The sequence below is a fragment of the Tenrec ecaudatus genome, chromosome 8 (genome assembly GCF_050624435.1).
Source record: "Tenrec ecaudatus isolate mTenEca1 chromosome 8, mTenEca1.hap1, whole genome shotgun sequence".
Classification (NCBI taxonomy): Eukaryota; Metazoa; Chordata; class Mammalia; order Afrosoricida; family Tenrecidae; genus Tenrec; species Tenrec ecaudatus.
The window spans coordinates 90,653,571-90,668,953 of record NC_134537.1 but is presented as its reverse complement, the minus strand read 5'-3'; the positions used below and the strand labels follow the sequence as shown (position 1 = coordinate 90,668,953).

General features: G+C 53.9%; 1 protein-coding gene across 2 annotated transcripts in view; it reads right to left on the bottom strand.

The window, feature by feature from the left end:
* Positions 1 to 289: 289 nt before the first annotated feature.
* The window catches only part of GFRA2 (GDNF family receptor alpha 2), a 113,978-nt gene continuing 98,884 nt past the window's right edge, over positions 290 to 15,383 (bottom strand). Inside the window, exons 5-9 of one of the 2 annotated variants that reach the window (XM_075556559.1) lie at positions 11,669 to 11,778; positions 10,714 to 10,854; positions 8,463 to 8,635; positions 2,636 to 2,689; positions 290 to 1,751 (exon numbers count right to left, since the gene is read on the bottom strand). In XM_075556559.1, coding sequence (XP_075412674.1) covers positions 1,629 to 1,751; positions 2,636 to 2,689; positions 8,463 to 8,635; positions 10,714 to 10,854; positions 11,669 to 11,778 — 601 coding nt within the window. In that variant the 3' untranslated portion in view covers positions 290 to 1,628. Of the gene's footprint in view, positions 2,690 to 8,462; positions 8,636 to 10,713; positions 10,855 to 11,668; positions 11,779 to 15,383 lie in introns of both variants that reach the window. The other variant, XM_075556558.1, reaches the window with a different exon arrangement.

The following is a 15,383-nucleotide window of genomic DNA, read 5'->3' as shown; positions in this document are numbered from 1 at the left end:
GGGGAGGGGAGGAGGAACGAGTGAATGGGCCAGAGGGCTTAGCTCAGCTAGAAACCTCACACCCACCACTTGGAAACAATCCCCTAAAGGAGGCCTCACCTGCCCACACCCACGGACACGCAGATGGATACACGTGCTCACTCGCATGCACAAGCAGATGCACGCACTTCCCCAGGCATGCCGGGGGCCCCAGTAAGTGGCCAGGAGGTGGCGGCAAGTCAAGGACGAATTTGGGGAAGAAGGACAACCTGGAACGAGGCCGAAAGCAAAGAGCTTCCTTGTACGTTTATTGGAGCCTTTGTTAAGCGAGAATACTGATCAGTGAGCCCCTCCCACAGCCCAGCCGCCCCCACTGAAGGGGGGACACAGGGAGTCAGTTCCTTTTGTTCTTTGTTCCCCATTATAGACAACATTATTAAAAAAAATAAACTTTACAATAATACATTTTCGCTCATCTGTGGGGGGGAGGGGGAGGGTAGTAGTTCGATAGTTGTGTTTCCTAAAAAAAGGAAGAACGGGAAAAGCACACAATATATGTATATGGATGTGTATATACATATATGTTGAGAAAGGAGCCTTGCTATGTACATCCAGTTGACATATGTCCTGGAAATGAAGGACGAGAACGTGAACAAGAGGAGGCAGGAGGAGAAGGGGAGGGTGCAGGTGCGCACACCGGAGACCAGCATCCAGGTGGTCTCTGCCCCTTTCAGTGGCCCTTCTCCCTGAAGTCGACCTTCCAAATGGACCCATTCACAACCACAAAAGCCAAAAATGCCCATCATGTCTCTTTATGTCCAAATGCTTGCCACCAAGAAGGGGAGAGGCGCCCTTGAGCAGGTGCCCACGTTTGGCTACCTCCCGCCATGGGGCCCTCCCAGTGGGGCCGAGCTCCCAAGCTGAGCTGTGGTGGGGCTGCCTCCCCTACATGATGTTCGGGGGTGGGGAGCCCGTGGCCACATCCCCCCACAGGCACCCACAGGGGTCCACAGAGAACCTGCACTGCCTTGTCCCGGGAGCGAGGAGAGGAGGGTGGACCCAACTCCCTCCTTGCAGAGAGGAGGTGCCGCAGAGGCCACTTGGAACCCCCAGGGGCCAGCCTCCTGGCTCTGCTGCCTACTCCCCTCTGCCCACCCTGGCAGCTCCGCAGAGCGGGCCAAGCACGGGAAGCAGCTGCAGCTGTCCTGCCCCCAGCCTGAGTCCGGCACAGCCGTGGTCCATTCGGCCTCTGGGTCACATCATGAGCTCTTGCTTCAGAAGGGTCCCGTGAGGAATCATGGGGAGAAAGGAAGGGCCTGGCTGGACCTTCTCGCCCTCCGAGGCTCTGGGTTTGCCTTGCCTGGGGGGCTTAGGGACCCCCGCTCTCAGGCTGCCCGCCTGCCTGTCTGTTTGGTTTAGAAAAACTTCTCCAGAGAAGAAACCTGGGAGGAGGCAAGTTCAAAGACAAGGTGGAGAAAAAAATCTTTTTTTTTTGCAAGGTGTATGCGTACATGTGTGTCTGTGAGTGTGTGTGTGAGTGTGTGTGTGTGTGTGTGTGTGTGTGCACATCTGTGTATGTTTCCATTTTGTCAGGCGGGTGTCTCTTATTTGTGAAGCTTCCAGAAATCTTCCAGTGCAGTTCCCAGGGCCTACAAGGCCAGTGCTAGCATCAGCAAGGACAGCAAGGTCATGGCAGCCGTCGGTCTGGCTCTGTTGAGGCCTGAGTTAGGTCTGATCACCTTGTTGCTCCCTGGGATGATGTTTGTCGTGAGCTGGAGCCGCAGGCGTGGGGGAGATGGAAACAGAAAACAACAAAATGAAACAAACTCAGCAGGGCCGGGACTAGAAAAAGAACAAGCCTCGGGGATCACAGCGCTGGGACTTCTCCCCTCCCTTTAGACCCAGAGGGATTCTCTTTTACCCTCTGAATGCAACACCAGGCTTCCAGGGTGGCTGCTGGGAGGGTGGAAGCTGGAACTATAGGGTCTACCCCACCTTCCACCCCCAGCCCTCCTGGCTCTAAGCCTCGAAGCTTTAGGAGGTGAGGCGGCAACCCTCAGAAAAATGGGTACTCATCTCAGCACCGGGGTGACTGCGCCAAGGAAGGGGGAGAATTGGAGTCCCAGAGAATGAAGAGATGGATCACGGGCAGAGAGGAGCGAGGAGAGAGGACGGGTTCCCCAGTTCCCAGCCTTCCTGGGACCTCTGGACCTCTCACTCCTGCTTGTGTAGAATTGGACCCGGCTTTATCTTCTCATCTTACCACCTAAGGCTTTATGCCCTATCCGTGCTGCTCCACTGGGACCCTTAAAGATGAGCCTCGACTTCCAGGTCTACGTGCTCTTAAGGACCATAGGAACCAGCACATAGTAGATGCCATGTGCATTTGTCTTGCAGACTAAGGAAGTCATAGGCAGACTTTTGGTCAGAGCAGCCTCTCGTCTCTCCCAGGGAAACATCCAAGGACCGGCTTCAGCCTCCCTACCCTGCAAGCCCTCCCAGCAGACTGAGTCCCGCCCAGACCCTGGCAGGCCAGAAGCTCAGCTAGATAGGACCAGACCTGCAAGGAGACTTGGGGATTTACCCGGGAAAGTATGTGCTTGGACCTGGGCTTCTGCACCCCTCCCTCTGTTCCACCACTCTGCCCCTCACTCACCTCTGTGAAGCACATACTTAACTCTTTGGAGTTATTGGCCTTCGAGCCCTGCTCCTGTGGGAGAGAAGGCACTCGTCAGGACAGGGGCCTGGGGCAAAGTCACTGGCCAGGTTCTGTCCATTGACTTGCATGAGAGCAAAACATTCTGTGGCCCTGACATCTACTGCTAGCATCTGTAAGCACAAGGTCCAAAGTGGGCAGGGCTGGTTCCGTTCCCAGGCAGCCCCGTGGGCCCCTGCCCTTTTCTGACACCCTCGGCAACAAGGTTCTGTCTGCCCCGGGCTCCTGGAGCACACCATTCAGGACTCTGCCCTCCATCGTGTAACGTTCTGTAGTAACTCGCGGGTGTGTCGACCTCACCTAGAGCCCCTAACAGGTAGAGACCATGCCTTTTTACTTGCGCTGGGCGGTGTCCAGCTGACAATGGCAACTTGGGCAGTGTGTTGCAAGGGGCATGCATGCACGAGTGAATGATTGCCACGGCTCAGCAATGACATCAGAGAGCCCGCTCCAGTGCAGCTGTCGTGGCTGCCGGAGGGTTATCTACAGAAAGGTTATGAACTCTCATCTGGACTCACTGGGAAAGAGAACTGTGATTGAATCATGATGTCTGCCCTGGGTACTTGTTAGGCAGACATCTGGCAACGGTGCCAGGTGCTGGCCACCCCTATCCTAAACAGCTGTGCGGTACCTAGGAGCTGGGCAGACCAGGTGCAGAATGAGAAAGGAAGGCTAGTTTGGTGCATCCATTCTCTACCCTGGAATCATCACCGGATGGCGGCCCACTGGATGGTGTGCACGGAGAACAGTCCTCTGCTGTCCTCATAAACACAGTGATCTGCCCAAACTAGCTGGGGATGCAGTGTTTCTATCCTGGCGTCAAGGGAAGCTCTGGCTACCCGGCATAAGCGGGAAGCCCAAGAAATCATGTCTAAGTCACTGTTTGGCTGGAAATATCAATAATCCTTTGGACATGGGAGGCAGTCTACAATCTGGGGCATCTGGACAAGTAAACATGGCCCCAGCTGTCACATGGAGCCCCCTGCCAAGAGCAGAGCCACCCCTCATGGTGTCGATAAGCACGACAGGGATGACACCTCAGGACTGGAACCCTGAAGCTCCTCTCCAGCCCATGGCCTCAGCTTCGCCCAGAGCCAAGATCAGGCCCAACCCACCCACAGGCCTCGTCCTCTCTGCAGACAGGCATGTGCTGCAGGCCCTAAGGGCTCAGGACTGGCTTCCAGCCCTGGACCGAGCTTGGTTCTGAGCAGAGCTCTGTGGGACTAAGCCCAGGCCCTTCTCAGAGGTCGTATGATCGTCCTCATTTCAAGTTGACAGACCTACCCTCTCCCCTTCACCTGATCCCGAAGTCTCACCTCCCGGTCCTGCTCACAGCTCCTGCAAGGTGAGTGCCATCCTGTGGTCCATGTGGGTCTGTCTCATGCACCCCAGCCCTATGCACCCCCAGCACCATCTCTTGCTATAATTGTTTCAGGTGTGGCAGGTTTGCCGCCTCTCCCTCTTGAGGTCTCCCTGCATCCCCATCTCACCACAGCGTTCGCTAAATATGGAGCTTTATAGAGAAACTGGGCACCCCTGGGAGGTGACAACATTTATAAACTCGGCTGTAACTGAAAGGTTGACAGTTCAAGCCCACCCTAAGGAACCTCAGAAGAAAGGTTTGATGGTCTACTTCCCAAATGTAGAAAATCTTATGTTCTTTTCCCACTGAAAATCTTATGTTCTTGACATGCACGAGGTCACTGTAAGCTTGGGAGTTGACTGGGGGGCAACTGGTGGCAGTGGTATCAACAATCGCCGATACAGGTAGCCAGGGTTTGGACTCAGGGCCCACACCCCCATTTCAACCAAAGCAGCTCCATTTTTCTTTTACATATTGGAGCCTGCATGACCCTGTGTTTTGAAAAGATTCTGCTGCTTTTGCGAGAACGCCATGGGAGGGAACTCTTCATCTAGAGGAGCCCTGCTGTCCTGCCCCCAGGGACGCAAGTGACGCTCAAGACACTTCGTCTATTTGAGCCCGTCTTCTCCTCTCGACCCCTGGATGGACAAACTGGCCCCAAAGACCTGCTGTGAACATTAAATGAGACAGCACAGTGGACAGAGCCAAGCAGGAGGAGAAGGGAAGTCCACTCACAGCCAGTGCAGGGGCTGAGCACTTGGGTCATTACACAGGGTCCCCCGTCCCTGAGTGATGCTCGCCTCACACAGGAGAGCACAGCTCACAAGGCAAAGGCTTGAATGAGGCGAAGTGGTCCCCAGAGACGGGAGGAAGCTTTGACCAGGAGAATCTGGGGATATCACCCCCAAAGTCGGATGACACTTTTTAATAAGAGACGCCAGGCAGAAGGGTGGCACGGCCAGGGTGCAGGAGGGAGAGGATGAAGAGGCATTTCCATGAGAGAAACCATCATCCGACCAACCCTTTTCCTGGACCCTACAATAGGACGGCCTCGTGGCCTCGGAAACAAAAGATCTCAGCCACATGTTCAAGGCTGATGACCTCTTACAGGTTCCCCAGCTCCAGGGACCAGAGGAAGGAGGGATAGTTGAGGAGATGCAAAACAGCCTATTGGCAGGGCCAGAGGGCCCACAGGACTCCTCTAAGCTCCAAAGAGCTTGGCAGGCCTGGCCATACCCACAGGAAGCAGGGCAAGCAGGAGCGGACCTGTGAGGGCAGATGCACGCCCTCTGAGATGCCTGCCCAGCCCACCATGCAGGCCCAGGCCCAGCACCTTGCCAAGGCCTCCCCTGCTCCTGGTTCCTCTGTGGTGCCCCTACAACCCCATGCCTCTGCCCAGGCCCTGCCCCTCCACAAGCCTGTCTTTTCAATCCACCCAGAAGAGAAGGTCCTGGGGGTTAGGAGGCCTAAGTTTCTGACACTGCCCAGCCCCTGACTGGCTCGGTGGACGTGAACAATTGCCTGTCCTAGCTGGGCCTCAGGTCCCAGGTAGGGGGAGGATCCCTAGACACCAGCTACCATTCTGAGATAGTCTGGGGAGCAGGGCATGGTGCCACCGTGGCAGCATCTCTTGGTCAGTGAATGGGGTCCCCAAAGCTTCCCCCAGGATCCAAGCAGTATAAGCAGGGGCACCAGGGGAGGACAGACCTAAGTAAAATAACATTCTCTTTCTCTCTCTCTCTCTCTCTCTCTCTCTCTCTCTCTCTCTCTCTCTCTCTCTCTCTCTCTCTCTCCCCCCCCCCAGGGGGTACCCAGGGGACCAGCCTCTCTCCCATAGAGGCCGCAATTCCCTTGGGACTCTTCTGTAGCTGTCAATTCCATAGGCTCCCATAATTCCCACAACAGACAGCAGAGACCCATTCAATCTGGGACATTCCAAGCTAGCAGAGCTAAAGAGGAAGGGGACAGAGTACCCCCTACCCCTTCGGGTGAGCTGAGGGCAGGGCCCTTGGGTTCCTTCCTCCAAATTCCCTGTATCTGGCACTAAGCAGGTGCTCATGACAAAGACAGGCTGCCAGGAAAGCACAGCCATGCTCCACCCCTTCCATCTCTGTGCGAAAGGAACCTGGGGGGTGGGGGGACAGGAGCAGGGGGCGGGGGAGAGGGAAGGAGCCTCTTTTGAAAGCCTGTTTCTCTTCCTCTCTTCCTGGGATGGTGGTCCCTGGCCGACCAGCCCAGAGAGCGACTTAGAGAAGCCTGGAGTGGCCAAGCCTGTGGAAGCTATCTGCCAGCAGCCTTCTCAACCTCCAGGGTTTGAAAGAAACCTAACATTTGTGTAGTGGTTGTCAGTTTACAAAGCACTTTCACATGCATTATCTCACACACAGATCGTCCATTATCTCCCCTGGAATCAAACCAAAATTAAGACACGTCCCCAGACAATGAGTCTGCAGAAAACCAGGAGGGGGCTCAAAAGGATCCAGAAACACAGCGCAGCAAAGTGCTGCGGGGAGGAGGCAGGGGAAAGGGGTGTCTGCAGAGCCATCAGAGAGCGGAGGGGGTTGGTGGAGAGGGCAGACACAAAGCCACGGCTGTGAACTTGTCTGTGCCAGAGGTGAATCACAGTGAGAGAGGGCCTGGGGGAAGGCAGAGTCAGCATCTCCCCAGATGAGCCCACCCAGAAGGGCTGCAGGAGGAAAGGTGGCAGGAGGGAAGCTGCTGAGGTCCAGAGGGACATTCTGAGTCACCGATGTGGTCACTGGACAGGTGGCACAGCCCTGACCAGCAGAGCTGCCCACCACTCAAGCATGAAATTGAGCTGGTGATTGTCAGTGGGGCAGGACCCTTACCCCATGCTGGCAGCTACTCAAGCATGCCTGTGTAATTAGAAGCTGTCCGAGAGTGACGCTGGCATCTCATCCCAAACCAGGAGGGGCTGATCTAATTGAGGGTAGCAGGACATGGGAAGGCTGTACGCTCATCCCTACATGAAAGCACTGGGAGGTCAGCTATGACAGAGCCGGGACCCCTCCAGGGAGAGGACATGAGGAAGGGAGAAGGCATCCTGACCAGGGCGGGCACCAGCACCTGCATCTATAGTACACGGGGTTTTTAGGAGGGGTTGGATGTCTCTGAGAGGCCCCGCCCTGCTGAAGCCCTCCTCCTGGCACTGCCAATACCTATCTGTGATGCCAGGAAGCTACTGCCCACTCAGGCCACTCTCTTCACTGTCTGGCACACATTCTGGCCTTGCTCCCTCCCTGCACCTATGGCCTTCAGACTACACCAATCTCTCTTGAGCAATTCAAGTGCCAGCTCCAGCTGCACCGTTCCTCTCCCCGCCTCCACCCAACAACTTACTGTCCCCTCCCTTCTCTGCCCTCCCTGAGATTATGAATTAGGCTTTCTTTTAAAGCCCTTGTATTGTGAGGTATGAGTGTATGTATGAGTGCTTCTATGTTTATGTGATGGGAGGAAGTGTCTGCCTAGAACTAATCTCTTAAGCATCAACTGTAGCAATTGGTGGGATACAATGCTGGGCTTCTCAGCAACTGGGGAACTCTGTGATGAAGTGTCAGCTCTGTCTCCTCCCACAGGACTGACCACAGACCACGGGGCTGCTGCTCGTTTCATTGCTAACCCTCCACAGGACCATAAGGACACAAAACCCAAGACCCGGCTTCCTCATTCGCCAATGGATCTCTACCATCTACAATAGGGCATACAATACATGTTGGATGGATGGGTGGATGTGGAAGGAAGGAAGGAAGGAAGGAAGGAAGGAAGGAAGGAAGGAAGGAAGGAAGGAAGGAAGGAAGGAAGGAAGGACAGGTGCATGGATGGATGGAAGGATGGACAGACGGGTGGATGATTGGGTGGGCAGGTGGACAGACAGGTGGATGGATGGATGGCCATATGGATGCATGGACAGAAAGATGAATGTACAAAGTGAAACATTCAAGGTTGTGAAGCCACATGTAACTTCAAATCTGAGTCCATCAACAAGCAGTTGTGTGACCTTGGGTATGTCACCTCACCTCTCTACATCAGTTCCTTGTGTGTAAAGCAAGAAGAGCAACCCCTCGCTGCACAGGCGGTGAGTCTGCTTAGCATACTACTTGGTAATTAGCCAATGGCTAAGACATGCTAACCGTTACATGTCTCTGGTGTCTAGCAGAATACTGTGATAGGCATTTAACACTTCTAAGATGTAAGCCTAAATGCATAAATATATGAAACCTTTACACACACACACACACACACACACACACACACATGTCTCCCGAGGCTTTCAGGTCCCTACTTGCTCCTTGGCCTCCAGGTTAATAGTTTTCCACTCCTCCAGGCTCGCCGCCAGGCCCTACTCCCATCTCCCTTGCTGCAGATCCACGGTCCTGTCCCCACCTGGACAGATGTGCAGGTAGTGATGACACTGGTCCCCAGGTTGGTGCTATCACTGAGGTCATCTGGCAAAGAAGGAATCTTCTCCACCTGAGGGGTCTGGGTGGCCTGGAATGAGGGGTTCTTCGGGGACAGGTTCACATCTGTGCCGTTGCCAAAGGCCTGGATGGCATTCCCTGTTGGGGGTTGAGGGAAGAAAGCAAAGAGATCTTGAGAAATCAAGGGCCCCTCCACCACAACTCCCCTGGGCCCCACAGGGTCTCACATCTGGAGAAGGATATAACAAAAGGAAGGTTGAACATGACAGAAATGCCAGACTGGAAAGCAATGGATGTAGTAAGGAATGTGGAAAAGAGGAAACTGGGCAGAATGGGAAGGCCAGAAGGAAAGAGCAAGTCATGCCAAGGTTGGTGACATCTAGGGTCGCAGGTCACTCCTCCCTCAGGACCTTCCCCACGCCCACAACCCAGGTGTGGATCATCTGGGCTCCTTTCCCACTTCCGGTGTGGCCTGTCCTCTGCTAGCATTCCAACAGGGAAGGGCATCCCTTCATGCCCTTCCCTGGGGGCTCTCACCCACCCTCGTGCCCCCAGTTAGCACTACTTCACTGAGGACTAACTCAGCTCACTGCTTGAACTAAACTCTCCTCAGGATTCAACCCCAGGACCAAGTGCCTACAGAAATCACCACCTCCTTGTACCCCCCACACCTCCAACTCGACGGTGTTTAAAATTCAATTCCACATCTCTCCCTGCCATTCCCAACAGGGCCTCCCCACTTTATCCCCAGTCTTGATGGGCGAATCTCTATCCACCCAAGTCTCCCAAGTCAGAAACCTGTGGGTCACCCGTGACACCTCTCCAACCATCCATCTGTGGCCAATAGGTGGCTATAGAGGTATCTGTCTCTTTTCTTCATCCTCGCTAGCTCTGGCTCACAATCTCCACTGTCCTTGCCAGGAAAAACTAACAAAAACGAATAAAAACAGCTACAACCGCCTCTGACTAGACTCTCTGTGAGTCACGTGCCAGACCCATATCCCAACCCCTTCCCACTCCGCACTACCACCAGGGTGAGCCTCTTGAAGTAGAGATCGTATCTCACCACCACCCCCTTAAATTATTTCAATGAGACCTATACTTCTACCACCACCACCTGCTGAACAATAACATCCAGACTCCTTCCAGTCTGTACGGCCCACCGTAAGGACTGCCCCTGTACCTCTTTCACCCTAACCCTCTTCAACGCTGGTCCAAAAAGCCCACCATTGCCAAGGTGATTCCTACCCACAGCCACCCTGCAGAACAGAGGGGGGACTGCTCCTTAGGGGTTCCAAGGCTGGAAACCCATGTTTATGGAAGCAGGCAGCCTCGCCTTTCTCAGCCCGTCAATGCTATCATCAGGCGAGATGGTTTTCAGTCCCCTCAACCCACCGTGGTTTTCTGTGGAGCCCTGGATTCTGCCCATGGTGGACTGGAGTGCCCTTCCTGCCTCCTCGACGCATCAATGGCCAGTGCTCCATCGGTGAGAAACGTACAGGGGTCCCATCCTCCAGGCTAGGGGCTCAGCCCCACCGTGGTGGCCTAGGCCCACAGTGCAGACCTCTAGCATTGCTTGCCCCACACCGTGACTGCTGGCCAGCCTCTGGGAAGGGATAGAGGCTGTTTCTCTAAATCCTCAGTCCCACCGAGAAGGGAGGGGTGGACGAATGGGCAGGAGGAAAAAAGGAAAGTCTTCAGATGGGTAGAGGAGCAGTGAGTAGAAAGATGGAAAGATCAGGCATAGAGCTTGACTGTGGCTAATCTCTCTCTCTCTCTCTCTCTCTCTCTCAACTTTGCATTAGGAGTTTGATGACTTGAACAGAACATCACCAAATCCAAAGGGCTATAGATTCCGTAAAGGTCTCGGTGTAACAGACCAGAGACCTTCAGCCAGAGACCGAAGACTTGTCATAGGGGCAAGGGCCTCTGGAGGTCATGAGAGTTCTGGTGTGACCCTCTAAAAGCACAAAAAGCAAGCTCCCTGGAGGGAACACACATAGTAGAGAAGATACACACACACACACACACAGAGCTATATGAGGGGGCTTTAAAAGTTCATGGGAAAATGGAATGGAAAGATAATGGAATTTTCCTACAAACTATATATACATACACACACACACACAAACATATTGCTGGTCATTCCAGGGGCATGGCTATGGGGACAGAGGGGCATGGCTGGCTCGGGGACAGGAGAGCCCTCCAGGACTTACGGAGGCACGGGTTCTCAGTGAAGTCCCTGAGGAACTTCTCACACTCCTCCTCCATGTTGCCACTCCCACGGCAGCTGCACCACGGGGACACCACAATCCCAGTGGGGCTGGCGTCCACATAGTTGGGTGTCATGTCAAACCCTGGGCAAGGAGAAAGGGCGGGGAGGAGAGAGGAACAGTCCATTTTTCACTTTGGGCCCCCAGATCCCAGGCACGGCAGGAAAGAAGCTCGCTTCCCCTCTACTCTCCCTGCCCCAAACATACATACATCCCAACCCCAGTCTGAGCTGTGGGCTCTGAGGTACCAATGACCATAGGGGAAGCAGGGAGCAGACAGGCCAGAAGCAGAAGGGATGTTGGTTTCCTCAATAGAGGAAAGCAGAGAGGCCACTCAGGGGCCCCCACAGAGCACCAGCCTTTGCTCTTGCCTCCACTCACAAAAAGAGACAGGGATCTGGATTCTTGGAGATATGGGCTCCCCTCCAGGTCTGGGTCCCAGGGCCAACATTTACTAGCTATATAACCTTGAGCAAGTTACTCAACTTCTCTAAGCCTCGGTTTCCCCACCTATAAAATGGGGGTGCCGATAGCAGGTGCTGTATGAATGAATTATAGACTGCTTAACCCAGAGCCTGAACCCTGCAGTGAATGTTACCGTTTATTATTGTTTCAAAAGTCTTTAATGCCTCCAGGACCTTCCCCTTCCCCTCTCCCTCCTCCCTCCACCCCTCTCCCCCTCTATCCTCTCCTCTCCCCCCTCCCCCATTATAAAAAGCTGAGGCCTGCCTCCTCAGTAAAGAGCCACCCTCGCCTCTGGTTTCCCAAGGTGCAGCAGAGAAAGACAAGCTCAGGCTCCCCCCATCTGCTTGCCCAAGCTGGGCTTCGGCTCTGCCCCATGGAAATATGGGCAGCAAGGAGGCACTGTGACCCCCAGACCCTCAAAGGAGATGCTTACCAATCATACCAGCGTAGGAGCCCAGACATGCTTGGTAATTGTCCGTAGGGCAGCTGGTGAGTGTCTGGTAGGAGGCTCGACAATTGGTGTGGAAGTCTGCCAGCCGGGACCTGATGTCAGGAAGAAGACCCAAAGGAGAAAACAGAAGTTGAGTCTGGCGGCTTTCCCGCCCTCCTCCAAGCAGCCAGGGCACCGCGTCTCCTCTCCGCAGCTTCCAAGGGTGAGAGGGTGCCAGGCAGGGGGAAGGGCAGAGTGGGGGAAACCAAGTCTGGAGGCGGGGAATGGGCACACAGATTGCCTTCCCTGGCAAACCATGAGCTCTTGGAGGAAAGAGAGACTTCTCCAAGTGCCAGGCACCTTGTGAGGTTTAAGAACTGCCCACTGACGGGCTGGCAACGAGGACCTGACAGCCTGGAAACAGCCCCCTCTGAATGCATATTCTAGGCAAAGGGCATTCAGAAGCCCTGGGGTGGGTTTGCAGAGAGTACCTGCAAACCAGAGAGGAACGTGAGCTACACCTTCTGTTGGGCCACGTTTCTGCCAGGACCTTACCCCAGTCTTTCAACAGTATCATTCTTCACATCAGCAAATGGACCCAATGCTATGTCACACAACTACCTCATGGGGTAGCCCCTAGGAAGGCATGAGACTCCTTAGAAAGAGCAGGGCAGGGGAAGCCTTCCACCACCTTCCTCAGCCTTCTCTAAGCAGAACTTTGCTTCTCAAGAGTCCATAGCATGGTATAAAATATTCCTCTATGTTGCCTAGAGTGCTCCCTGCTAGGCAATGAGCTGCTTGGGGGCAGCCTCGGGTCTGTCACCCCAGCTCCCAGCACAGGGCCCGGCCTGGGAGGGTTACGTGACTATCAGGACACCCAGAGTCGAATGTGTGTGGCAATCCCACCTTCCTCCTACCCTCATGCCTTCTGCACGTGGGCTGTGAGCATCAGCCTGGGCGGTGAAGGATGTACCTCTCTGCACATGTCAAGAAGCAGTAACAGCCACTCCTCTTAGGCCAGTGCCCTTGACCAACGTTCCTCATGTCAATCAACATTTGTTTTTCAAAGCGGCTTCAAGAAGCAAGTACTAAGGCCTTACCTAACTACCATCATGTCGATTCTGACTCGTAACAAACATGGATAGCGATTCCAAGACTATGAAGTTTTGTGGGAGCAAACAGCCTCACCTTTCTCCCTCAGAACAACTGGTGGATTTGAACCACCCACCTTGCAGTTGTAGCTTCAAAACTAACGTACTGCTCTACCTCAATGATATGACCTCAATGATTGGCACATCGTAGAATCTCAGCAAACATAATATGAGAGCTCTGATAACCCCACGGGCTACTGACAGAGAAGAAATAGGATCCAGGCCATCAGACTCCCTCGTCTGTGTTCCCTGCACACCATGAACACACTGAGAACACAAAAACAAGATCCCCGACGACAACACCCTCAGGGGGGAACTCAAAGCTAGTCAGAAAGTTGACCCCACCCACCCACCCCAAGCTCTGCCTCATTAAGAAAGCAATGGGTAGATGCAATGCGGTAGTTAAAACCCCAAAACCAAACCCACTGTCATCGAGTCGATGCTGACTCGCAGTGATCCTATAGAACAGGCTACAACTGCCCTGTTTCCAAAACTGTAACTCTTTATGGAAGTAGAAAACCTCCTCTTTCTCCCAAAGAGCAGCTGGTGGTTTTGAACTGCTGTCCAATGTGTAACCAGGGCTCCTCTAACTTCAGGGGGAAGGGGAAATCACATTAGAATCAGCCAAGAGCTGATTCCTGGGAGGTAGAGGTTGGTTAGACATACTTCTCCCTTCTTCACCAATTCTGACACCGGCTGCCCACCTTCCCCATGGCACCATGGCTGGGCTTGATAGCTCACAGAAACGGTCACTCAGCACTCACAGACCACACTCAGTAGCAACACGGGATCTGGAGTAATTCCAAAGTAATGGGCACAGAGTCAGTGTCAAGAAGCACACAGGCAAGGTCTGGCAGGCTTCATCAACAAGAAGGGCACATCCAACCTTCTTCAGTGTGTCCCAGGCCCCTCAGCCCACAAGAGCAGTGAGGTGCAGGGAATGGAAGGTCACCAGCACCAGCACTGAAGAGTCAGGGCACAGGAGTTCTCCATCCAGCTCTGCTCCGACCTTGTCAGGCCACCCGGGAGAAGCCACCTGGGAGAAGCCCTTGATCTCCTGGGACTCGTCATTTACCAAATTGTTCTGGAAGAGGTACGGCCAGAGTGCTCCTTGAAGGCAAGGATGGCAAGACTTCATCTTACATACTTTGGACACGTTGTGTCCTGGAGAAGGACATGATGCTGGTAAAGTAGAGGGCCGGCGAGAAAGAGGAAGGCTTCCAACGAGATGAGTTTGTCACCATGGTTACAACAATGGGCTCAAGCCTGGGAACAATTGTGAGGATGGTGCAGGATTGCAGGCAGTGTTGCATGGGGTCACCATGGGTCAGCACCAACTCGGTGGCACCCAACAACAACACTTATCAAGTTAATAAAAAGTATGCTCCCCTTGTAGCTTAGAAGGCACTCTTACCATTTAATAGCTTTTAATAAGCCTCAGTGATAGCTGACGGGTTGCCATTATCATTAGTATCTCATGTTACATGTGAGGAAGTGGAGCCCCCGAGAACCTAAAGCCTTCCGACTCACAGAGGAGCCGGGATGCAAACACGGGTCTTAGTCCAACACCATGGATGTCCTTTCTGCTGGGTCCCACTGCTCCTCAGCAAGAGGAGGGTACAGAGGGCCTTCAAGGTCCTACCGGAGCCAACATTCTGCACCTCTGCAATGGCACAGTGGCTACATATCAGGGTGCTGCCTGCAGCATTCGCATCTCTCTCTGAGAAATATAGATGAGGCATCCACTCTCGTAATGAGTTATAGTCCCGGGAATCCACGGCGGCCGTTCCATCCTGTTCAGGAGCGTCGCTGTGAGTCAGCATCAACTCGATGGCAGCAAGTTTGGTGTGGGTTTTGGGTTTCATAGAAGAAAAAAAGAAGGAAATCTACAAATGTGCTTCCCCTTCCTTCAGCTGCTTAGCGGGGGACAGATAGGACCGTCTGTTTCCATCAGTTACAACCTTGGAAACTCCGGCGAGCAGTTCTTCTCTGTCCTCATCGACTCGTGGGTTTGTCTCCTTGCTTTTCCTTCAGCTCCTTGTCAACCCTCCGCCCAGCCCTAAAACAGGGAAACCCAGCATTCCCAACAAGCCTTCCCTCCCTGGAGAATAACACATGGTCGCGTGTGACAAAAGCCAGTCAATGACACCCGCCAGTCAATGACAGAAAGCAGACGGACCAAGGTGGCAACTGAGAAGATGCGGTGGAAAAGGTAGTTGGGAGCGGGCAGACCACCAGTCCCCCCTCCAGACACCTGAGAGTGGGCCTGAGAGACTCTTAGCAGGTGGAGGGCATTTGGACATGCCAGAAAACACAACCCCCCCTCCAAAAAAAAATCCCTCAACATCTTCAGACCCTTTGGTGTTCCCCTCCAGAAGGAGCCCATGGGAGACACAGGCAGGCCTCATAGCTAAGGAGGGCCGCGGAATGTGAGGCAAGGAGCCAGAGAGATACGGGCCAAACTATGAGCGTGTTCCCATCCACCCCAGAGAACCTGAAAGTATTATCCCTTAGTTGAAAATCAGGAGTTCATTCCAAGGCTGTGTGAGCATCTGTGTGGGCTTCCT